The 26,118-nt window shown below is 40.0% G+C and overlaps 1 protein-coding gene across 1 annotated transcript; it reads right to left on the bottom strand.

Moving 5' to 3' along the window:
- Positions 1-307: 307 nt before the first annotated feature.
- On the bottom strand, positions 308-25,612 carry TBX19 (T-box transcription factor 19). The gene is made up of 8 exons (XM_061120207.1): positions 25,416-25,612; positions 18,110-18,374; positions 16,374-16,508; positions 13,343-13,404; positions 11,895-11,956; positions 6,462-6,653; positions 4,115-4,250; positions 308-1,156 (listed from the first exon to the last, which is right to left on the bottom strand). The coding sequence occupies exons 1-8, from the start codon at positions 25,610-25,612 to the stop codon at positions 871-873; spliced, it is 1,335 nt and encodes a 444-aa protein (XP_060976190.1). The 3' UTR covers positions 308-870.
- Between the last annotated feature and the right edge of the window lie 506 nt (positions 25,613-26,118).

The raw sequence follows: 26,118 nt of genomic DNA, 5'->3' as shown, positions 1-26,118 counted from the left end.
CTACAACAGGCGAAACCAGTGGGAAGGCAGGGAACCCAGGCAGGTCAAATGTTTGTTGCAGCAGGTGGTGCTCTGGTCAGTCCATGGGAGAGAAGCAAGATTCACACAGGTGGAACTGAGCAGAGAAGGGAATTTCAGGCAGGAGAGAAGGTACAGAGATGGGAAAGAACACTGACTGTTCAAAAGATAGAGGCAGAATGTGTGCCTTGACTGAAATAGAGGGTGCTAATGGGGTAACCGGGAGCTAAAGCTAGACAAATGTTTTGAGGGCAGATGGCAGAGGAGATCAACGTTGATCTGTAGGTGATGGTGAGTCATCCAAGGTTCTGAGTCAAGGAGCAACATGATTTCATTTCCTCAAATCCCAGTGCTATAACATGCGATTAACTCTACTTCTGTTAACTTCACTCCATGGACTTACACCCTCTCTTTGTCTCAAAGCAGAAGCTCTGTGGCTACACATACGTTTAGGATTGTACAAAGTTATAATGCAGTAGCCTTAGGCTAGGTAAATTTTGAGCTCACTTACCAGCTTTACACTATGTCCACAGAACAGAAGGGGCAGCCTTCTAGAATCATTTGAGAGTAAGGGTCAGGGCACAAGGAAGGTACTCAATGAACTTTTGTTGCCTAGGCATGGCATGGATAAGCTGCAGGAAAAAAATGGGAGCACAAAGAGAAAATGGTAGAGAGATGCAGGTGACAAAATTAGCATCATCTAAACCAAACCATTTCCTAGGAGGCTTCTGCTACAACCCACTTCATCGGGTGGGGAGACTCTGCAGTCTGACCCACTGGGGTCAGTAGGTGGTTCTTCTAAGAGCTCTACACCTAACAGATTCTCTACTGACACCTTCATTAGGATCCTGCTTAACTATCCAGTGAGGAGGGAAAATGGCGCCCACCCCTACCTGGGCTACCCCAGCCTGTAAAGGAATGTGAAGCCACTGCTGTCCAGGTGGACATGGCGATGCTGGTCAGCGAGGGCTCCCCCAGAACCTCCACACTAACTGAAGTGGGTGTCTGGGTGGAGACAGGTGAAGTCACAGCTGGGTTACCCAGGAGAAATGCTCCCGGGGAGTTGGCATGCACCTCTGAGCCCGACCCAGCAGGGCCCCCGCCGCTGTTGTTGATGGTCCACAAGCATGGGTATGGGCTGCAGAAACACAGAGGGAGAGAGACAGAGAATGGTGATGATACTCCCAGACAGGATTGCCATCTGATTAGCACATACACAGTGCTGAGAGGGACACGAGTTAGAAAGAGAGTATCTAGCCATGGCTTTGTTTCCAGCTCTGACACACACTGGTCCCATTTCTGCAAAGAAGCAGCAAGATGTAGTAGAATAAGCATACAATTAGGTGTCCTGACACCTGCTTTTTGATGCTGGCCCTGCCTCCAGCAAGTTGTTCAGTTTTAACACAGCATTTTATTTCTCTAAGCTTCCCTTGCTACCTGTGTAAATGGGCAGGGAAGTTGAAAGGAGGATATTTGGGCAGTATAATCTATAAGATCTCTCACTGGCCAAGAGAGGTGATGTGGCCTAATAACCAGGACAGAAAATCTAGGTTTAAATCCTAGCATTACAGCTTATTAGCTCTGTGACTTTGAACAAATTATTTAATAGATAAGCCTCAGTTTCCCTATCTTCAAGATTTGACGTGATAATTAAACATACCTTACTAAATATTTTTATGAGGATTGAATAAGAAAATGAGTACGTGAAATCCAAAACATAGCACTCAGTAAATGGTGGTTGTTATAATTAATTCTTCCATTTCAGGTTTCTACCTGTCAGTTCTGGTCCCTGGTAGAAAGGGGAGGAACTGGACCACTTTCTTAGACTTTTCTATACTACATCACTGGGTCACGAACTTGACTATACATTGAAATCACTTAGAAAATTAAAAACATTACTGACACTTGGGTTCTACCCCTGGAGATTCTGATCTAATTAGTCTGGCATGTAGGATCAGAATTTTTTAAAGCTTTCCTGTTGACTGTGATGTGCAGCCAATTTTGCACCTTAACATAGAACCTGGATTAAAATCACTGCAGTCAACACAGGCAAATAACTTCCAGTACTTTGGTCATCACTTTTCAGAGTCCCTACTTAGCTTGATAATAGGCTCATTACCCAATGACAGTACTGAACACATTTTGCTTTTCTCTACCAAAATATTTAGAGTCAGCAATGGGTTAAACATGCCACTGGTGAAACCAGAGGTAGAAATGCCACCCTGCACTCTGCCATATTTCAGTTTCCACAGACCTCATTGGACCATATGAAACCTGCAGAAACCTAGACAGGCCATGGGGGTTGTTAGGTTTTTTAGCCAGCTCAGTTTGCTGGGATTCTGACCCCAATTCCCCAGTTTTCAAAAGAAATTCTTCTACAATAACAGTCAGAGCCCCTCTCTGATGCTTCCTGGGCTGATTCAAAAACCATGGGTTCTGAGTTACTTTATTTACTGTCTTAGCTTCAGGCAGTTTTTAATGCCTCTGAGATTTAGTTTCTCCATCAGGAAAATAGGAATTTTAAAAGCAGCCTTATGGATGTCTTTGAATCCTATAAATGACTTACATAAAGGATCTAGTACAAAACTTGGCACATAGTTAATTGTCTAATAGCTTCAAGGACACTCTTTCCCTCACTTCCAACACAGCACCAATAAATGCATTTCCCTGAGATCCTCTAGTCAAGCACTGTCCAATAGAAATAAAATGTGAGCCACAAATACGAGGCTAAATTTTCGAGAAGACACACTTGAGAAAAGAATAAAAAGTAACAAATGAACTTATTATTAATAATATTTTATGTAACTGAAAATATTTAAAATATTATCATTTTTACATGCATCAGTAGAAAAAATTATTAAGAATTTATTCTTTATTATCTACTGTCTTTAACATTCTGTGTGTGACAGCCCATCTCAGTTTGGCCCAGTTGCATTAAGAGAGCCCAGGAGCCAGAGGCAGCTGGGGGCTGTTGCCTTAATAGCAGAGCACTAGATCCTTAAGGGCCATGGCAGCATCAACATCAAAATCAAGATCACAGTTTGCAGCAGCATCAGCAACACCTGGAAGCTTGTTAAAAATGCAGACTCTTGGGCCCTAACCCAGACCTATTGATCAGATTGTGCAGTTGAACAACAGCCCAGGTGATTCTATGCACATTAAAGAGTGAAGAGCATTGCTGTGAATCAAAGTTCTACGACCCTCAAACTTTTTTAGACCTGCCAGTCATCTAACATCTCCCCCCAAAAAAGATAAGACATCTTTTGATTTTGAATTGCTTTTTGGACCTTCTCAAAACTCTGCCTAATTATGTTGAACTTAACAAGACATGTATATATTGATACAATGTTATTGCTTACAGTACATATTACGCTCTTTTTAATTTTGGTGTTCACCATAACTCTACAGAGTAGCTCTACAGAGTAGTACTATTGCCATGTTACAGATAAGAAAGTTTAAGCTTAGTGAGGCTAAGAAGATTTCCTGAAGTCTCAGAGTCAATAAGAAGTGAAACTGGGACATTTGTCAGATTCCAGGCCCCTTTCCTTTCTACTCATCACAGTGATTTCCAACAGTCAGAACTGAATGCTGGTCTCTGGTATAAGTTATGCCATGGGTCCTACAAGATACTCTCAGCCCTATTGCCTGGGTTGAGGCCCGGGCACCCAAAATGTGTCCACCTGTTAGAATGACTAGCTTGTGAGGACACAGCCAGCCAAGGGTCTTGAGGTTTCAGTGCATATTTACACTTTTCCCTTTTAATTCCCTGATGCTCAGTATTTATCTGCTACCACCATTGTTCACAGTATTTCTTCCTGACTTGAGACAAACAATTCCAGGCCACAATATCTTTTCCCTCTTAAAAAAAATACCAAAGTTACAAATAAAAAGAATGCATGACTGAATAGGTGCTTTCTCACCACACTTTTTCCAGGGGCAAAGAGTTGACCTTGTTGTTATTTTCAATTCTTAGTGGCTTAGAAGTCAGGACAAAAGCTTAGACCAAGGCACCCCAGGAAAAAAATATGAATTCGAGACCCCATGCTAAAAAGTAAACCTCCAAGAACAATGAGCTAGTTGCTGGTGTTGGTCTTACCTAGGCCCTGGATTGACTGGTCCGCTGGTGTGGGGTACAGACAGGATGCTGGTGTGGGGTGTGGAGGATAAGGAAGTCCAGTTGTCAGCTCCAGAGAAAACTTGCAGGTTATTGCTGGAGCTTTCTATCAAATTCACTTTGGGGAAATAACAACAGTTCAATTTATGAAGCATGGAAAATGTAAAGATGGTGACCAATGACAATATCCTAGGTCAAAATACAACCATGGCCACATGTGCCAACAGTGTGTTGATACTTTCTGAAGGAAGCAGAAAGGAGGGAGGAACTTAGGTTTATTGAAGTTTATTGAATGTCAACCATATGTCACATACTGAAAGTGAAAGTTTCTCAGTCGTGTCTAGCTCTTTGCGACCCAATGAACTATAGAGTCCATGGACTTCTCCAGGCCAGAATACTGGAGTGGGTAGCCTTTCCCTTCTCCAGGGTATCTTCCCAACCCAGGGATCAAACCCAAGTCTGCTGCATTGCAGGCAGATTCTTTACCAGTCATGGGATGATCATGTACTGTTCATTTTTTAATCTTTATAACAACTTCTCACCTCCATTTTATAGATGAGGCTCAGACAGGTGGGATGATTTTCCCTTTTTGTCACAGATCTAACTCAGGTCACAGCTCACATCCTCTTTAAAATGGGCCATGTCATCATCCCCTCAAAACAAGCCTATGGCCACCAGTGCTTCAGATGAAGTTTCTGAGGATCAGGGCCTATTTTTCTCAGCAACCCCAAGGAGATTTAAACATTTCAGGAATAGTGTCTTCTATGTATTTGAATCTTCATTTGCACAAATAGTGCATATATAATAGAGAGGAAGAAGGGAAAGAAGTTGGGAAGGAAGGAGGGGAAAGATAGGAAGAGGATTTCATGTACATCCCTGGCCAAGTCACTCCTTTTCATGGTGTGGCCCTCAGCCTCAACTCCTTCATCCACCACATTGCCTCCCTCCTTCTCCACTCTTTTCCCAAATCATTCCCAGATAACGTAGGTTCTCTCCTCCTTCTGTACCTTTGCTCTACCACTCTCTCACATGGAATGCCCTTCATCTCTGCCTGTGTCCCATGTCATCCATCTTTCATCCCTGCCCACTCCAACCTGTATCCTTTTCTATTCATTCTTCAAATCTCAACTTAAACATTAAGCCCTCTGGTAGATCTAGCTGCCCTTTTTCTTTCATTCCCATAGCACCGTGGCTTGTGTACTTTATAGAATGCTTCTCTAACTTTAATGTGCATAAGAATCACCTGGGGATTTTGTTAAACTGCAAACTCTTTCAGAAGGAGAACCTGAGAGTCTACATTTCTAACAAGTTCCCAGGGAATGCTACAGGTCTGAGGATCACATTAGAGCTCACACTATACTGTATTAGGATTAATTATATGTATTTGCAGAACCCTGAGATCCTCCAGGGAATAAATAAACCTTAATCACCTTCCTTACCCCACTGCCTAGAAGAGTGTCTGGTGCACAGCAAATGCTCAGATGTGTTTTGTGTGCTGACGCCAGGAAAGAATCAAGAAATAGATGAGAACCTGCTCAGTTTCTGATATCATTAAGCTCCATTTTCTGCCTTCCTGGAAGCAGCTGCCAAGGTTGCTGGGAGTAGCCAGCGATGGGGCACAGGCACGGGCAGCTGATGACCAGCAAAGTCATCTGCAGGCACAGAGCTCGGGGTGTCCCTGAGGCTGGTATCCTAACGCACTCCTCTGTCTCCCAGACCATGAACTTCACTGTCTCATTGAGTGTTAGTGTCCCCATATGAGAGTAGAATCTCTGTGAGATGATTGGTGCTGTGATCTGTTTTGTTCATGGACAAAACCTGGCACAAAGTCAACCCTCGATAAATATTTGCCAATTCAGACCAAAGCCTGGATGTAGAGTGAACTAGCTTCCCAAAACTTCCTAATAGCTCTTCAATACTGGGCCCAATATTTTCTGGACTGAGCCATGCACTACAACTGTAGAAAAGAGTCATGTGAGGGCAATGAGCTGAGGGTCTCAGAACTCTATGACTTAACTTGGCTTTTAGAGATGCAGCCTGAAACTGCTTAGTACACCAGTGCCCTGGGAGGAGGACTTTCACACCCATTAGAAATTGGGAGACTGGTTGTCTCCCAGCTTTTGTAATTATTTGAAATAATTATAAAATACTAACAATGCTATATATAGCCAAATGTTAGTATATAAAACATCAAAATTTTTAATACATAATAATATGACATATATTAGATAAAATGGATTCTATCTTCAGATATTTACTTCTACTAGTTGTTTATCTACTTCTTCCCACCATCCACACCCCCAAGGGTATTGTTAGCAGAGTCACACACCTGAGGGAGAATGATTTCTGTGCACGTATGCAGAAGGGTAGGGAGCCTGCCGGTGGTGTCCTCGGATGCCAGGATAGTGCTCACAGCCATGGTGGGTGTGGGGAGCAGACAGAGGCAACGGAGTGGCATACTGGAAATTGGCGTTTCCTGCTGTACACACTCCATCCGGATTGGAAAAGATCCAGCCTCCCACTGCAAGAGATAAGAGGAGGGCACAGAGGGAGATTCTGTGAACTTCCACACCAAAAATCAGGTTTCCAGCCACTTAGCATAGTTATGTTTCTGTGTGAATGGCAATGTCTACCTGTGTGGAGTTAGACACTGCCACTCCCCTTCATGTTAGCAGCTAAGTTGGCTTCTTTGGAGATGGATGACAGGTCCTATCAAGTTTGGAGACTCTCTTAAGAAATGCTGGCGTCACAGCTATATAAAATATTATTTGAATGTATAAGTGAATAGAAAATATAAAAGTTAAGTTGCTTCTGACTTAATTGAATTAAAAGTCAGTCAAAGAAGGAGGTGTCAGATGATATGTTAATCATTGATTAATAGCTACTAGGGAATGTTTAATTTGGTTACCCAGAAAGAATGGAGCCCTCCCTGTTTCTGCCAAGTGAGAAAATATCTTTAGTTCTCACTCCAAGCAAGAGGAGACAGGATGCCTCCCATCACCAGCCAGCAAAGAGGATTCTGAAGGCAAAAAGAGAGGGAGATGGCTAGCACAACTTGATAAGAATCTTGCAAAACATTTTGGAAAACTGCAAAATATTTCACAGAAATGTGTTTGTGAAAGACCATCTCAATCGATGTGGAAAAAGCATATGACAAAATTTAACACCCTATCATAATAAAAGCATTCAATAAAGAATACAAGAAAATTGCCTCAACATAATAAAGGCCATATAGGACAAACCCACAGTTAACACCATACTCAATGGTAAAAACCTGAAAGCTTTTCCTCCAAGATCATGAGCAGGACAAGAATACGCACTCTCACTACTTCCATTCAGCATTGTACTAGAAGTCCTAGTCAGAGCAATTAGGAATAAAGGAAAAGAAAGAAAAGGCATCCAAATTGGAAATGAAGAAATAAAATTATCTCTGTTCATAGATGACACAATTTTATATGTAGAAAACTCTAAATATTCCACAAAAAAACTTTTCTGATAAACAAATTCAGCAGTTGCAGGATACAAAATCAACACACAAAAATCAGTTACATTTCTATACACTTACAATGAACAATCCAAAAAGTAACTAAGAAAACAATCCAATTTAGAATAGCACCACAAGGAATAAAGTACTTTGGAACAAAATATACCTACGGGGCAAAAGACTCGTACACTGAAAACTATAAAATATAGATGAAAGAAATTAAAGAAGATATAAATAAATGGAAAGACATCCTATGTTCATGGATTGAAAGACTTAATATTATTAAAATGTTCATATTACCCAAAGAAATCTCTATCAAAATCCATAAGACACTTTTGTCAGAAATGTAAAGCAATACTAAAATTAATATAGATTCTTAAAGAACTCCAAATAGAACAATCCTGAGAAATAAAAATAAAGCTGGAGGCCTCACATTTCCTGATTTCAAAACACATTACAGAGCTACAATACTGTAAATAGTATGTGCTCAGTTGTCCATTTGTGTCTGACTCTTTGCAACCCCACAGACTGTAGCCCACCAGGCTCCTCTGTCCATGGAATTTTCCAGGCAATAATACTGGAGTGGGTTGCTATTTCCTATTTCAGGGGATCTTCCTGACCAGGGATCGAACCCAATCTCCTGTGTCTCCTGCACTGGCAGGCAGATAGTTTCCCACTGAGCCACCTGCGAAGCCCCCTAATTAGTATGGTGCTGGCAAAAAGACATATAGACCAGTGGAAGAAAAGAGAGCCTATAGATAAACTCCACTTATATGGTCAAATAATCTTCAACAAGGGTGCCAAGACTACATGAATGGGAAAGAATAGTCTCTTCAGAGAATAGTATTAGGAAAGCTGGATATCCACATGCAAAAGAAATAAACTAAACTCATATTACACCATATAAAAATTTTAACTTTAAATAAATAAATAATGCAAGACCTATACAACTTCTAGAAGAAATGCAGGGGAAAACTTCACGAAATTGGATTTGGCAATGATTTATTAGATATTACACCAAAAGCACAGATAACAAAAGCAAAACTAGACAAACTACTTCAAACTTTAAAACTTCTGCACAGCAAAAGAAACAATCAACAGAGTGAAAGGGAAATCTATAGGATGGAAGAGAATATTGGCAAACTATAAACGATAAAAGGGATTAGCATCTAGAATATGTAAAGATCTCTTATAACTCAACAAAAACAACAAAAATCCTAATGAAAACAAGCAAAGGACTTGAACAGACATTTCTTCAAAGGTATACAAAAAGCCAAAATGCATATAAAAAGATGTTCAACATCACTGTTCTTTAGCAAAACACAAATCAAAACAAGATATCACCTCATACTATTAGGGCGGCCATTATCCAAAAAAGATTAGGAAATAATAAGTGTTGGTGAGAATGTGGAGAAATTGAAACCCTTGTGAACTATTCATGGGGATGTAAAATGGTGCAACTGGCATGGAAAACACTATGGAGTTTCCTTAAAAAATTAAAAATAGAAGTACTGCATGATCCACCAATTCCACTTCTGTTTATATATCCAGGAGAATTAAGGACATTTGCACACTCATGTTCATTGCAGCATTATTCACAGTTGCCAAGAGGTGTAAGTAACCTAAATGACCATCAATAGATTATGGGACAGGCAAATTTGGTATATACATGCAAGTAAATATTATTTCAGCCTTAAAAGAAGGAAATCCTGTCATATGGTACTATATGGATGAGCCTTGAGGAACATTAGGATAAGCAGAAGCAGCCAGTCATAAAATATATATATATATATATATATATATTGCATGATTCCTCATACTAGGTATCTAAAGGTTATGGATATAGAGGTATAGAGTAGAACGGTGGTAGCCAAGGGCTTTGTGGGGAGGGAGATGCGAAGAGAAGAAGTTTGGTGAGTATACGTAGTTTTAACGTGCAGGAATTGGGGTGGAGGGGGCAGGCAGGTGGTTCTGGGACTCTTTTGTACCAAAATGTGCATGTGATTGACAATATTGTACTATACATACAATTCTTGTGAAGGTGCATTTTATATCGTGGTTTTAAGCCACAATAAAAAATTTAGTAAGTATTATGAGGAAAAGGCTTTACTTCAAGTGAATTCACGGGAAAGGACAGAGAGAACAAGAAGCACATCCTTTCACCAACCAGCTCTCAACTGAGGGGCCCACAGATGAAGATTCAGACAGGACCAGAACTGTTCCTTAAGAATATTGACTAGGGATTGTCACCAGGGCTTTAGTGATATGAAAGTAGAACTTTCATTAAAACCATTTGCTTAATATTTTTTAAGTATAAGTAAACAAATTGTACAGAATTCATATCACAAAATGTAGGTCAGTCATTCTCAATAAATCATTTTGTTATCTCCATTTTCTCTTTGTTGTATAGGCATGTGGCACAAGGGATCACTATCTGAATGACAGAATCAAGATTCAGATGCTCAGCTAGCAAAGCCAGGCAGAACCAGACTTGTTCATGAAGTTTGCCACATATAAGGATGTTACTGAGAAGCCAGGCAGAACCAGACTTTTGTTCATGAAGTTTGCCACATATAAGGATGTTTACTGAGAAGGTTGTAACACATGAACTTGAAAGGGTGTGGTTCCACATGTGATCCTATCCTATACAAAATAGCTTTTCATTCCAGGTCAGTTAAAAAGTACTTTTCTTGGATAAATTGTCAGAAATGTACCATCTGCCACAACTGAATCAGGAAGAAATAGAAAATATGAACAAACTGATTACCAATAATGAAATTTAATCAGTAATCAAAAAACTCCCAACAAACAAAAGTTGAATTCTACCAAATGTTTTAAAAAGTAAACATCTATCCTTCTCAAACTATCCCAAAAACTGAAGAGGAAGGAATGCTTCTGAACTTATTCTATGAGGCCAGCAATTCCGTGATACCAAAACCAGACAACAGCACCACAAAAAAGAAAGTTACAAACAAAAATAATAATAATAATAACGTTGCAGCATTATTTACAATAGCCAAGAAAATGAAGCAAATCAAGTGACCATCAAGAGATAAATGAATAAAGAAGATGTATATATATATACACACATACACACACACACACAATGGAATATTATTCAGCCATAAAAAATAATCATGCCATTTTCAGAATCATGAATGGTCTTAGAGGGTATTATGCTAAGTGAAATAAGTCAGGTAAAAAAAAGATAAATACCATATGATTTCACTTATATGTGGAATCTAAAAAATAAACCACATGAACAAACATAACAAAACAGAATAGACTCATAGATATACAGAACAAACAAGTAGTTACCAGATGGTGGGGAGGAAATAAAGAGGTGAGGGAGATTAAGAGGTACAAAATTCCAGGCACAAATGAGTCATGAGGATGAAATCTGCAGTATGGGGAATATAGTCAATAATATTGTAATAACTTTGTATGGTGGCAGATGGTAACTAGACAAATAAAAAAAAAGACTCCTGAGAAAAGATTTTTTTAAAATGATTTTCTGAGAATTGTTTCTCTTTATGTGGCTATACTGCCACTTCTGCAATGAAAGATGCATCGAACTTTAGGGGAAGGAGGGAGTAAAGAATTTCATAGCTGGAAAACTGCAGAAGGGATCTTAGCAAACTATTAAACTAAATTAAAGGGTATCTCAGACACTGATGCTACTGACCTTGGGTTACTGCTGCAGCTTTAGAGGACTTGCTCCACTGTGGAGCCTCCTCTCTGTTCTGAGACACGGAGAGGGTGGCGCCCTATCAGGAACATCCAGTCTACCTGCAGAATTCCAGATATATGACTCCACTAATACTGTAGTTTTCCAGTCAACAAATACAGAAGTTTCCTCATGTGCAAAGCTATGGCCTTCCTGAGGCATGGCAATGGTGATAAACTCAAAAACCAGAAAGTACCAAGAACAAGGAAACCCCAAAACAGGAGTGGAGTGTCAGGGTAGAAGGTATATCCAGAATCCACTTTTATGAGCTCTTTAGCCTCCCTGACACAAAAATGGGAGTCAAAGAAATTCACTATTTCCATTTTTCTCTCCTGCCTTGGATATGTATACACTCCCCCAGGAGCAGGGGTTCTCTCTGGGAATGCTTGAAAGGGCATATACTTGTCTTGAGTGGAAGAAATAACCTTTGGGTCTTGATAGAATATTGGGAACAAGCCTGAAGCAGTCATGACAGGTAAAAAGTCTGAGCATGGTGGAGATGCTCCTAGTGTAGCCCCAGGCCCTTCCTATCCAGGGTTCACCCAACTCACAGTGAGAATAGGTCACATGCTGGCTCTCAGACATAGCTTCTGGAATATCCTTGAGGTGGTTCCTGAAAGAGCAATGAAAGTGCACTATAGCTGTCCAGCTTACCATTCACATCCAGCATCAAGTACACCCAAGATTGTCTTTGGAGAGCAATAAATTTTTTGAAATAAGAAAATCAAATACTTTTTTCCCCTCAAACTACTATCTTTCCCCCCTTCTCCTCCTACTTTATGTTCTTGTGCAATTGCTCTTTGAATTGCAACTTTATAGTCAATCCAGTTTACCCTATTTACACCTATCCCTATGTAGCTTGATCTTACTGATTTGTGATTAGTGTTTCTGCTTGCCAAAATTCAAGCAATGATTACAGCAGCTAAGATTTGCATAGGACTTCAGGGCACAGTCACATCTGTGATATGCTAGGTCCACCAATTATCCTATAATAGAATATTACTACATGCTTTTGCAGATTTAGAAAGTGGGTCCCAGAAAAGCAAATTGACTTATGCAAGTCAGGAAATGGTAAAGCCAGGACTCAAAGCCAGGCCCTCTCTCTCTCAAAGTCCTAAGTATTTTTATTATATGAGTTTTCTTATCTGAAAAAAGGTATTTCTTCTACATCATCAAAATTAAGTCAAATATTGACAGGACAGAACGCTGTGACATGTTATTATAAACGCCTGTCCATTAGTCTAGTGCCTTTATGATGAAAAAGCAAGATTTGAAATTTATAGGAATTAGTGTAAAGATTTGAAACAGAAACAATAAAATCCAAACACTTCAAAGGAAATCATTCACACCCCCAGAAGTCTCTGACTTCTGAAAGACATGGGCCTCTCACCTTAATGAATTACTCACCTTTCCTAGGTGAAATCTAGCTTTAAAAAATTTATTGAAATCATACTACTCAGATAACTGTGGTAAAGGAAGATTGAATTATTTAAAATTTAAATCACTTAGTTTTTTTTAATGTGATTATATTATTTTCAAGAATCTATCATAAAACAGGGCAGATAAAACATGGCCAGTTCCAGGTCCTCCTGTTATTTAGCTGCTAAGTCGTGTCCAACTCCTTGTGACCCCATGGACTGTAGCCCACGAGGGTCCTCTGTGCATGGGATTTCCCAGGCAAGAATACTGGAGTCGGTTGTCATTTCCTTCTCCAGGGGATCTTCCTGACCCAGGGATCAAATCACATTTCCTGCATTGGCAGGCAAATTATTTAACAATGAGCCACTGGGAAGCCCCAGGTTCTCCTGGACCCCTATTATAAAGGACAAGTAATTACAAATTTGTTTTTTCTTGCTGATTTTGTTGGACATTGAATTAAATATTAAAAACATGTTTCTATCAAAGGTAATGCAAATGCCACTAGTTAGTTCCTTCCAAGATTATTATAAACTTCATATTTGCAAAAATCATAAGATTGCCCTGAAATTTCTCTACTCACCTTTCCTTAGCATCCAAGAAGGCTTTGGCAAAAGGGTTGTACTTGATTTTGAGAGCTGTTATCTTACATTTACAAAGACAAGAAGTGTTAGTGAAAATAGAATATGCATGGGGAACAGAACACTTAATCTTCACCTTTGAATTTCTATAAAATCAGAATAATTCTCCTCTCTCTTTTTTTCTCCCTCTCCATGTTTCTTTGCTTATTTCTGCACAAAATCACTATTGCACTGTCCAACAAGAAACGTTTTATTGTCACATGTGGTGAAAATGGCAAATGAAGTATAAAATGAGCAAAGAAAGGACAAAGCAACAAAATTGCACAAGCCTGATGTGCTAAATCTAGCATTTATTCTATTATTCATTCATTTTTTTCAACAGTAATTGAACACCCACCATCTGTCAGTTACTTTTCTAGTCACTGGGACACAGAGGGGAGTGTACTGATGAACACCTGTCTCTAGACTCTCGAGTACAGACTGGAATCAACTCCCTGACCTCTTAAATAATCACCTACCCTTTGGGTCATGTTTACACACACGCACACACACACACAAACTATCACTTCCACCTGCTGTCATCCTTTATCTCCCCTGGCCTTAGCCTACTTCATTTTCCTTCAGAGCCTTCTGACCAAATACATATTTATCATTTTCATCTATTCTCACTGGGATGTAAGTGCCCTGAGTACAGTGCAGTATTACCAGCATGTAGGAAAACATCCAGCCTGTAGTAATACTCAATAAATATTTGCTGAATAAAAGATTTTTGGATCACTCATTGACCCCTGTACCCACTCTCAGGATGCATTTACATTGGCAGGGATACATTTTCAGGAGACAGAGGCTCCGAGGTTAGAGTTTCCCGGGTTTGATTCCCTTGGGGGCATGTCCAAGACCAGAATTACAGCATCAGGCTAGTAGCCTGCTGAAAACATAGCCTTAGCCTTGCTGCTAGTTCAGAGGGAACCCTCCAGCATGTGTCCAGGAAAATCTGGGCACTTAGTCAGAGGGCAACCAGATGACAGGTTCCACCTGCCATGGACTAAGAGAGCAGGCAGCATGTCAGTGGATAAGGGACATTGTTCAGAGAACAGAGGAGGCCAGGATGTGGCCCCCAACTCTTTCCCGCTTTCCGAAGTTGCAAAAGCCCACTCTCCCTTCATAAATCCAGAGGCCATCCTACAGAGGGTAAAAGAGGATGAAAGGCAATCTGTGTCAGGGTATGAAAGGCAAAATGTGTCAGCCGATAAAAACTGGACAGTATTTGAGGGCCTGTTTAAATTTTCAGATATTTGGTTAATTTTTCTTTCCACTGACCTGCTAAAGGGCTCAGCTGAGAGGCCAGATTAGCTATAGAAAAGAAATTACATTTCCTTGCACATCATCTGCAGGCACTAAGGCAGTAGTTTCCAAACCTGGATGATCATCAGAATCCTTTAAGGAGACTCTTAAAACTAGATTCTGGGTATTCTCCCTGGAGATTCTGATTCAGTTAGCTGGATGGGAGCCTAAAAATCTTCTAAAGCTTCCAAATAAAGAAATGCAAATTAAAGCAATAGTAAGATACCATTTTTTCTACCCTATTGAATTATCAAAGCTGAAAATGTAGGTAATCACTGTGTTGAGATTGGTGTGGGAATTATAAATGGATATGCTCTTTGGAGGGAGGCAATGGGGCTTTGTCTATCACAGTTCTAAACATACACTCTCCTCGACAGAACAATTCCATTTCTGTGTGCTTAATATTCTTTGCAGTATTATTTATCATAGAAAATAAAACAACTAGAAATGACCTAAACATCATTTAGGTGGGAAACTGATTGCCTGAAATACAGTGTATCCTCTGCAATAATTTCAGTAAAGGAGGTAAATCTGAATCCAATTTACATAGAAAGATATTAATAATGCACTCTTAAATACAGGGGGTGGGGAGAAATTTTATACTAATATGAATATGTGTGAGGAAATCTGTACCCTGTGCATATTTACAAGTGCACAGAAGATGCGTGGAAGAAGCACAGCCTCAGCGGTTATTTGTAGCGTCTCTGGGATGCGGGACTCACAGAACAGGGGGGAAAGAGTAAATCTTTACCTCTAACTTTTCATTTCATTGTATATACTTCCATACTATTTGTTTATCATGTGAAGTTTTTTTAATAAACATGCATTACTGCCATTAAAAACATTTTTAAGGGTGGAGGAGGGATGAACTGGGAGCTTAGGCTTAAATGCAAACTATTAAATACATAGATTGGAAAAACAGCAAGGTCCTTCTGTATAGCATGGGAAACTATATTCAATATTCTGAGATAAACCATTAAAAAAGAACATAAAAAGAGAATATGTATATATGTATGTATAACTGAATCACTTTTGCTGTATGGCAGAAAATAAAAGCATTTTAAATCAACTATACTTCAATTTTTAATAATCTTTTAAAGTTTAAGCAAAAAGAATCCAACTGATCTGGTGTCCTGGTGACCAGCAGTCCTGAAAAATCCTATAGGATGTGGATGACCAAAAAACTTTGCTCCCACAGAGTTTACGGAGGCCAGATGCTGGCTACTCAGCTGTAGCCATGAGAGGCCCAAGTTAGGCAGGAAAAGATCTACATGTGCCCCCAAAAGAGCTAACAAGTTGGACAGATAGTATAACACAAACCCAAAGAGGGTGCACGATTGGATCAATCCCCACAGACTTGCTCTAGAGCGGGAGAGATGCCTAGTTCTGTCAGGTCAAGGTCCTAGAAACAAAGACTCCTGCATTTCTGCTGGTTGTATTACAATGCACCACTGTGCCTTATTGGCACCAGGAGAAGAAACACTGGTGGAGCTTTGGCAAGCAGGGAGAAGGAGGTGGAAACTGATTACCACACTGCTTAACTTGGTCTCTACCAAGTGTATCTGACTACATCTGAATCTTAGAAAACCTATCTTTCATCCAAGTTTGGTCATAACAATAAAAGCACCACCCCCTAGTCCCATCACACTCCCCCAGGTGACATTTACACATACATACACACACACTTACCTCCTCATTCTGATAGGCAGTCACAGCTATGAACTGGGTTTCAGGGAAGGAGCAGTTCATCACCATTCGATGGGCATCTCCAACACGCACTATGTGAACCTGGGGTTCATATTTATGCAGAGAATTCAACATTATCTGTTTAGGTGGAAGAAGAGAGAGGACACACAAAGCCTCGGGCATCACAGGTGACAGATGATCCAGCACCTCTGATTAGTCCTAAGGTTACACCCACCTCAGTTAGGGCCACACACATTGATCCCCAGTCATCTGAGCCACCACCATCTCTCTGAGAAATCACTGAAGGGAGATTTTTTTAGAAACTCTTAAGGAGAATAACTTTGGAGCCGCTTATATGAGGGTGACTAAGCACGTACACACATAAGAGGGTGAAGGGTGGGTTGCCAGAGAAGAACTGGTCTAAAGAGTGTGCGGTTTTCTGCCAAAATCCTGGCTTCCTTTTTTTTTCTTCCTATTTTCAGCACAACGATATGAATTTTGCTCTGTTAAAACATACTGGGTTTTTTCCTATGAGAAAGTGTGTTAGTGTTAGTAGCTCAGTCATGTCTGAATCTTTGCAACCAATCTAGCCCACCAAGCTCCTCTGTCCATGGAATTCTCCAGGCAATAATACTGGAAAGGGTTGCCATTCCCTTCTCCAGGGGATCTTCCTGATCCAGGTATCAAACCTGGATCTTCTGAATTGCAGCCAGATTCTTTACCATCTGAGCCACCAGGGAAGCCCCCTAGTTAGAAATCCTAATTATCTCAAAATCCTGACAAAGGGCTGAATTACCAAAAAGTAATGATAGCTGACATCTGCTGGTTATGTAACATCCACTCTTTGTGATTCAAATCAAAGGCTTATTGAAAGTCTCCTGTTGTGAAAACTGGGAGGGAATAATAGTTTACTTTTCAATTTCCTGATTCAATAAAGAACTGGAAACTTCCGAATATTGCAGAGACTTAGGAAGATGACTTACCATTCTTAAAACGAGAACCCCTACATCCCAGCTGGATAAGCACAGAGAAGGCGTGAAAAGTCTAAGGGCTATGAGACTGACCAAAGTGAAATCCGGGGGAATAAGACCTCTTCCTCCCGACTGGGTGTAATCTCCCCAAACAGTCTACATTTTATAAAGCAAATAACAACCTTATGCAGCACACTAGTGTGCACAATCCTACCAGAGAAAACAAAAGAGTAAAAAGCCTCAAAATCTTGTTTACTCTAATTGGAGACCTTAAATAAAACCCTCCTTATTTAAGGTTTGTTTGGATTCTTTTTCTGAAAACCCAAAGCTGATTCAATATTCTATTGATAATTATCATAATGCCCAAGTGGAGGGAGCAATTATTTCATTTAGGAGCAGCTTTTTATTAAGATGCCACTTACACCAAAAAAAAAAAGGGAGAGGGAATAACAAAACCCTGGTACCCACAAACATCTCCCTCCTCCCAGGCTTGGTAAAAAGCACCACACACAAGGCAAAACTCTGAAAGGCCCCTGATGATTAAGTAAACTACTCCACTCTCTCACTCTCTCTTAACATCAGGAAGTCCATTAAAAACCGAAAGCACCAATTAAGAGCTGTTTATTCCTGTTCACATTTGGACTCCGGGGAATAATTGGCTTCCCTGAGAGAAGAGGTCGGTGAGGACCTCCTAATTGCCTAAATGCACCCCTGGTATTTCTTGATGGGTGTTGTGGGGCAGCGGGGTGGCCAGGCTACCGAGCATACCTGCCCACCTCCGTTGAGCTTGTTGGTCAGCTTCACCTTGCTGAAGGAGATGGGGGCCTTCATCCAGTGGGCACCAAAGTTGGGGGAGTCTGGGTGGATGTAGACACAGCTGTGGCTGGAGACCTCTGGCTTGCCTGCAGGTACCCATTCTCCATTGACGTACTTCCAGCGATGACTGTCCATTGGGACAAAGTCCAGAAGGAGTGAGTACATGGCATTGGGGTCCAGCCCTGTGATGCTAATCTTTAGGACTGGGAACATCCGTCTAAAAGAAAAGGCAGAAATTGAGCCACAAGAAGGACATTAGAATGTTAGGAACATCTCTCCAGTTGTCCAGTCCTCTCTCTGCTCAGAGGAGACTGTCCTCGGAGGGCTCTGGTGGTGCAGAAAATGCACAGGGGGAAGCCAAACAAAGACGGGCCAGACCAGCAGCTTCGAAGTCAGCCTAGCTTCTTTTTACTGATGTATTTTATATTGAGGTTTTAATTTTATATGTTGCGCTCTGTTTTAATGTCTGAAAATCACTGATCTAGTCATTTGACTAGAATGAAATTCCTCCTGAAACTTGAGGTATTGTATACAGGCAAGTGCCAGGTTCTCACAGAGCTTCCTTCAAAGGTTTTCTCCCAGCATACATCAGATTTTCACACTATTGCCACAGAGCAAGCCTTCTCTGTATCACAAAACGGTTCTAAATAATAGTAACAGTGTTAATACAGAAAACATGGTTTGTGGTAAAGGCAGTGAAGGGACCCTTGACTCTACATATTTAGACCAGTTCCTTTCCTGCAGGACTTATCAGAGGCTTTAATTCACCTGTGAGCACTTTGAGAAGGGGTGAGGGATTCCACATTCTGCACTTGTGTACCTGTGCAACCATCTTCTCATTGAGCATCTTGTGGGAATTTGTGTTCAATAAATACACTTTGAGGACTTCCCTGGTGGTCCAGTGGTTAAGAATCTACCTGTCAATGCAGGTGACATGGGTTCAGTCCCTGGTCTGGAAAGATTCCACATGCCATAGGGCAACTAGGCCCATGAGCCACAACTACTGAAGTCTGAATGCTATAGAGCCCTCAAACCACAACTAGAGAGTAGCCCCAACTCACCACAACTAGAGAAAATCTGCATGCAGCAACAAAGACCCAGTGCAGCCAAAAATAAATAATATTTTTTTTAAAGGAAGATGTATACTTTGAGACATGATGATCTGGTTTTTTTGGTCCTTCTCCCAGCCTCTGTGGGATTCCCAGGTGGTTTGGTGGTAAAGAATCTGCCTGCCAATGCAGGAGACGTGGGTTTGATCCCTAGGTTGGGAAGATCCCCTGGAGAAGAAAATGGCAACCTCCTGCAATATTCTTGCCTGGGAAATCCCATGGCCAGAGGAGCCTAGTTGGCCACAGTCCACGGGGCCCCAAAAGAGTCGGACACGATGTAGAGACTAAACAGCTGCTGCAGCAGCTCCTACGCTCTAAGAAAATACCAGCACGCTCACTTTCACAGATATTTGGAGAAGCTAGGTCACCTGGCTTCTGATTCTCTTTAGCTTATTTTTCTTTCACCAAGCTATCTAAGTTGCTCCAATCTCCTCAAAAGACCTAGTTTCCATACAGATGCCCCTCCCACCTCCCAATTGCCCCAGAAGCTGTCTTATTTGTCAATACATCTTCGAAAATCTGAGTCCCCAAGTTGAGAAGCTAACAAACTAGGGTCCAAACACTTGCTACTCAGAGTGGTTCATGACTCAGCAGCAGCAGTAATCAGAAATGCAGCAGCTCAGACCTAACTCCAGACATACACAATCAAAATCTGTGCTTTTCAAAATCCCCAGTTAAGTCACCACAACTTTAAAGCTTAAAATGTACTGGTCTAGGGTATCTAGCTTTTAAGATAGCAACTAAGGAGACATCCAAGGGAGTAAGGGGAGTCACTTGGAGGATTTGTGCTTCTATAAAGGTTGGGAAGAGAATAAAAAGGGGAAAACTGAGTATGTCCACTGCTAAAAGAAGGAGTCCAAGGATGCCAGGTATGGAAATATTAACAGCATAATGGGTATAGGTGAGGGACTGGAGGGTCCCAGTAGAGCCTAGTTTTGAAATGAGGTACAATAAGAACTGCAACATATAGAAAGTGAAGAAATTGACCAATAGATAACAAGGTCTGGATCTAGAGATGGACTCAAGCCATCCAGGCTCCTCAGTCTTCTGAGCTTAAATTACATGGCCTCCCTGAATACTCTGGACAGACAGGATATTTTTCCCCTTGGCTCATCCACCTAATCAATACTTCCAACTCCTTTGCTGGGTCCTCTTGCAACTTAGTCCTCCAGCTGTGTATGAATAATGGGGATCTGTTTTCAGCACCCCCTCTTTTCTAAATGCCCTGCCTTAGTGACCACTTCAAAACTCATGGCAGAATACAAAGAACCTGGGGGAGTTTACACCAACGAGGTTTATACCCCAGTATGGCTCTTGGCAAGCATTTAATAGATAGGAAATAGATAGTACCTTTGAGTACTAGAGGCTGGGTGAGTCAGATAATAAACTGAAGCTTGGTGAGTTTAAGTAAACCAACTTAAGTCCATATACTCAGGAAGAGTGGGAGTTGACACCTAACAAACTGAACCATAACCTACATTTGAAATCATTCCTCATACTCGCTAGATGGATATAATAATAATAATAAAAGGTGAATAACAGCAAGCATAGGTGAGGATGTGGAAAAATTGAAATACTCATACATTGCTGGTGGAATATACAATGGACCAGCCAAAAGTGAGTCTTGCAATTCCTCTAACAAGTTAAAATACAGAGTTACCATATGACCCTGCAATTCCATGCCTAGGTGTTATATGTATGAGTAATGAAAACATACACCCACATAAAAACTTATAATCAGACATTCATAATGGCATTATTCATTACAGTTGAAAATTGGAAACAACCCACATGTCCATTGATGATTGAATAAATAAAATGAAGTATATTTATACAGTGAAATGTTATTTGTCAATAAAAATGCTACAACACAGATGAACCATGAAGACATTATGGTATACTTTCAACGAGTTTTTTGGATTGTACCGTATATAAATTATCACAATAAAGCTGTTAACAAAAGAAGTAAATAAAGAAAAAGTAAAACAGTAAAGAAGCATCCTGGTTCTTAGAAGAACACATGTAAAACATGGTAGGACCATTTGTTGCTTTAATCTCTAATACTTCATTTGCTGAGAATTTTATCATTATTTTTCTTTTTTTATCACTACACAAATGAACTGAGATGCTATGTATTTTTATCTTCTTTATACCAATGATGTCATAAATGTCACCAATGTAAATAAATGTCAACTTGCCCAAAGTCATAACTAGCACTTAAAGCCACCCTGCCTCCATGTCCAGTTCAACACCTCCTGCTTCTCCTCTGCCTCTTTCTCCAGCCTCACAAGGACTGGGATGTGATATCTCTTTACTTGTGGGCAACACTCATGACCAGACTGTTTTCAGGGATGAGCTGCACTTCTTTGATCTTTTCTCCCTTTTCTTCCATCTCTGTGGCTGTAAACCAATCCCTATATCAGAGAGAAGCAAATGTAGTAGAGAATAGAAACACTGCCCAAAACCATACTTGAGGAACCACACATGCTTAGGCCTGGCCGTGAACTCTGTATTGTTTAGCTATGAGGCTAGTTTCTCAGTTTTTATTTCTCTTACAGGAGATCTTGAGAGCCAGCACTGCTGAAAGATGCTGTGAGGACTGAGATCTATAGGAAGAAAGAGGGCAGACAAGGCAGATTTTCTAGGTGGGGAAACAGCAGAGGTGGTTAAAGGCAAAATTCAGGAAGTAAACTCCCTCTCTTTCCCCCCACAGAATTTTAATAATCACGAAGCATTCATCAGGGTTTTGGAGTGTGTGTATGCAGGCACATGGGGCATGGATGTTTAGACTTATGTGAAGATAAGAGGAGGAGCAAGTAACCAAAGTAGCCTGGTTAGAGGCAGATCACACAAAAACATATGATCCTCATAAACTGCAATTGTAAACTTCAGAGAAAAATCTCCATAGATTACAGGGACATGGAAAATTTTTTCCTGATGTGCAACATCGGTTTTCTCTCCTCTTGCACCACTATACCTTCGGGGCCCTCGTTGCCTCCCACTATGAGCATTAGCTCACCGTACCAACATCTCTAAATCATTGGGAAGTTCAACTTAGTGATCCTAACATTTTATGATAACAAATGGATACACCAATTACATCAGAAATTCTTCCAATTTATTAAAATCTTCTCAAGGCAAATTTAATCTGAATGAAATTATTCAACTGCATGGAAATACACATAAAATATAGCTTTTCCCCCTAAGGCAAATATGTTATTGTAGAGAAAACAAAAGTTACAAGAGATTTCACTTATTTACCACTGAAATCTGAAATAAATCTTTTTGTGCAACCTAAAATACAAGTTCCTAGCTTAAAGGATAGAGATGAAAGGAAGTATTTACAAGCTGATGCACTAGAGATGATTCAAATGAGCTCTAAGGAGGTATTATAATTGTTATTGTTATGTCTGAAAGGCTATTGAATATCAATAACTAAACATTTTCAATAAAAAAGGAGGGGATGAAAAGAGAGGAGAGTAAACAGTAAAACAGCACGAGGAAGGGACAGGAGAGGAAGGAATGAAGAACCATCATAACCCCCTTTTCTGTGGATAGTTCACTGTTTTTCAGGGAAAATCTCTATTACTTCTGATCAATGTCAGAAGCAAGCCTCCTATTTATGCATATAAATAGATGTCCATTTGAAAATGAGTCTTTTAATTCATCATTCCATCTATGCTATTTTAAAACTTGCTATTACACGGGACAATTATGCTCAAGTGTACAGGAGATCTGATTAACCCCATCGAAGATTTAGAAAAGTCAGAAAGTTAACTGACTATAGGGGCAGGAGGGTAACATGAATGAAAAGGGCCAAGACTGGGTATTAATTACCAGGAATGTTCTTTCCAGAGAAGGGCCACAGTTCCATCTGCCTTAGGCTCAGGAGTTGGTATGAAAGGTAAGGATGGGGCATCTGGAGGAGACATTGTGAGTCTACTGACAGAGGAAAATGGGTCAAAAGGAGTGATACAGGGATAGATGGTTAGGAGAAAAAAAGAGGGAAAAGAGAGATGAAGAGGACAATAAAGAAGACAGCAAAACAAGAAAGATGTGCCTATATCAAGAGCAGGAAAGTGTTGTTAACAGTTTATTCTGAGAAACTAAACAGACTGAGAGTAATTCCAGATCACACTCACTCATTACCAACTGCATTCATTTCTTAGAGATCTGTCTTCCCTTCTTTATCTGAAATACAAAGGAAACTATCTCCTGGCAAAATCTTGACCAGGAGGGGTTCAGAGATCCTAAGAAAACATTTAACTTCACTGAGAAGGTAAAAATGTCAGCAGGACCTCCACAGAAAATAAGAAGAATCACATTGACCATAATTAGACTTTTTCCACAGAGAATAATTTTCACATAGTTAATGAGTTTAAATATGTGAAGACTTTTCAACTTTAAATATGAAGAAAATTATTTAGGTGCAAAAAAACAAGAGAAAGTTCTTCTAAAATTGTAAAAGAACATACCAATATGACATATTATTAAGTTGAATTTTATAATGGTTTTCAAAATTTTTATTTATCCCTCATTCAAATATATGGACTATATTTTTACTTGATGATTATACTTATTTTACTATTATATATGACCACTTTGACAGCCAAATAAATAGTATGAGGCTAAGTATTAGTGTAACTAAAAGAATAATAAACAGAAAGGTCTACCTGTCATTGGACATCATAAAACTTTTACAACTGTATCATCACTCATCTTTAAAAGAAAAGAAAGTATATCCAGTTTTAGGAATTGGGAGTAATTCTTTGAAAATACAAACATGTTTTCTATTTCTTTTTACAGAATATAATGTGTCAATACAGATCAAGAGTAAGAATAGGTAAAATTACAATTATAATTATTATAAATAACAAATTCTATATATGAAATAAATATGGGACCCATTTAGAGAGAGAAAATATAAGCATCAAGCAAGATTGATATTCCTGCTACTATTAGTAATCACAATTTATTGAAAGGCCCTTATCTATAGAACCTTTTTTATTTACGAAGCACTCTAATGTCACACAACAACACTCAAATTCATAATTTTCCCAGATAGAATGGTTCATTCTCTATGCCATGCATTTTATTCAGAAGTGGAAAAGTGAGAAGTCGGGAATGAAAATGTTTTTCACAAGGACAAAAGCCTGTCAGAATTTCAGCTAGCTTGGACTTTTCTCTCACTGGAAAGCAGAATTTCTCTCAAAGGTCACAATCTTTGAGATTGTGCTAAAACTAACCATATCGAAAATACCTTTCAACATTTTGTACTTTTTTGACCATGTGAACAGAAAGATCAGTATCACATTAATATTGGGAGCTGTTTGGCCAAACAGCTTGGGAGCAATGATACTTTCTTTCTAAATATTTTTATCTCCTTTACTAAACAGAAACTCCTAATATTACCTTAGACAGTCACTTGGCAGAAATAGATTTAATATATTATCCAAGAAATGCCAACAGAGAGCCATTTCATTTAATCCCTAATTTGTTGCAATGAGAAAACTGACGGCATCTTTTCTTTTCTCAGTCAATATATTATGGTTTCATTAACTATTACTGCAATGGCTTTCATACTGTCACAAACACACACAATTTCAAATGAACACTCACCACAAACACACAGGAAGAAGCAAGTGTAGAAGTAGGTAGTGAGATTAAATTTGCCTTTTAGCCTCTGAATCTTCAGCTTGTCAGAAATGTCTCGCAAGTTTGCTATACTTCAGACAAAATCACCCAGCTTCCAGATAAAGTTGCCTTTTATTTTATCTTATCTGAATGGAATTGGAGTTCAAAGAATAGTCATCTGCTCCAGGATGTACAGTCAGTCAAAAATTAACATTATTTTCTGAAATTTGAGTGCATTTCCCAAACCCATGGGACATGCCCCCCTTTACAGTAATTTCAAAGAATTTCTTCATTTAAACTGCAGGCAGAACAGGTGGCTTCATCCTCCACTTCTCTGACGATCTCAGAGAAATTAATTAAGTTGGCTGGGGGAAAGCCGTAGGAGACTGTCCTCAGGAGCGTTTAATCAGACCCCGCTACCTCTGAGTGAAGAGCTGCAGCCTCTTCTATGTTCAAGGGGCCTTGCCTCCCTTGCCAAGCCCCGCCAGCCCAAGTAGAGCCACAGATAATCTCACCTGCCGTTCTTGGTCACGATCATTTCGTTAGTGACTTCCTTGAACCTCTGCCAGAGAGGGGCATCCTCCAGAATGATCTGAAGTTGCTTCTCTGTAGGGTCGCCTTTTCCCCTCCCTGCCTGAAGCTCACTTTCCACCACATTGAGCAGACGAGAAACAGTTCCATCACAGGTCTTCTGAGTGTCCAACTCACTCATGGCCACAGGCCCCTCTCAAACTTTGCTGAGAAACAGTAGTTACTTTGCCGGCTTCCACCTCTTTCCTCCTGTCACTTGCCTGCTTTTCGAATCCAGCTGGACAGTGCCTGGGAAGCTGGGGAAGAAATGCCTAGTCTCTTGCCTAAGCTCCTAGCATGACACCCTGAAAGTCTACAAATTATACCACCAACCTGTTAAGCTTTAGTTGGGGGTGGGTGGGAGGGGAGAGGTGGGGAAGAAAAAGCCCTCTCTTAATTACTCACTGGATCAGGTGGGAGAAAGCCTGGCTTTCCCATTGGCTGCTGTGTATAGAGTAGATATTTAAGAAGGGTACTCCATCCAAATTATCAGGCTTTTATCTTGCTGTACCTGAAGAGGTCTAATCGGTGTATTGAGGACCATTTTCCAGTTAATTAAAATTGTTCTGGGCCCAGACTGTGACAATCAGGCAAATCACATTTGTTTATAAATCATGGCTTGTGGTATCTATAGGGAAAAAGAAAGAT

Source organism: Dama dama, chromosome 20, assembly GCF_033118175.1.
Source record: "Dama dama isolate Ldn47 chromosome 20, ASM3311817v1, whole genome shotgun sequence".
Classification (NCBI taxonomy): Eukaryota; Metazoa; Chordata; class Mammalia; order Artiodactyla; family Cervidae; genus Dama; species Dama dama.
This window is presented reverse-complemented; position numbering and strand designations above follow the sequence as displayed.

What these genes read in the sequence shown, in the direction of transcription:
- TBX19 (XM_061120207.1), bottom strand. Translation starts at nt 25,612, where the DNA reads ATGAGTGAGTTGGACACTCAGAAGACCTGTGATGGAACTGTTTCTCGT. An exon ending in ATCGTGACCAAGAACGGCAG is followed by an intron (nt 18,375 to 25,415) that starts GTGAGATTATCT and finishes CTTTTCTTTTAG; the next exon opens with ACGGATGTTCCCAGTCCTAA. An exon ending in TTCTTGGATGCTAAGGAAAG is followed by an intron (nt 11,957 to 13,342) that starts GTGAGTAGAGAA and finishes TTGCTCTTTCAG; the next exon opens with GAACCACCTCAAGGATATTC.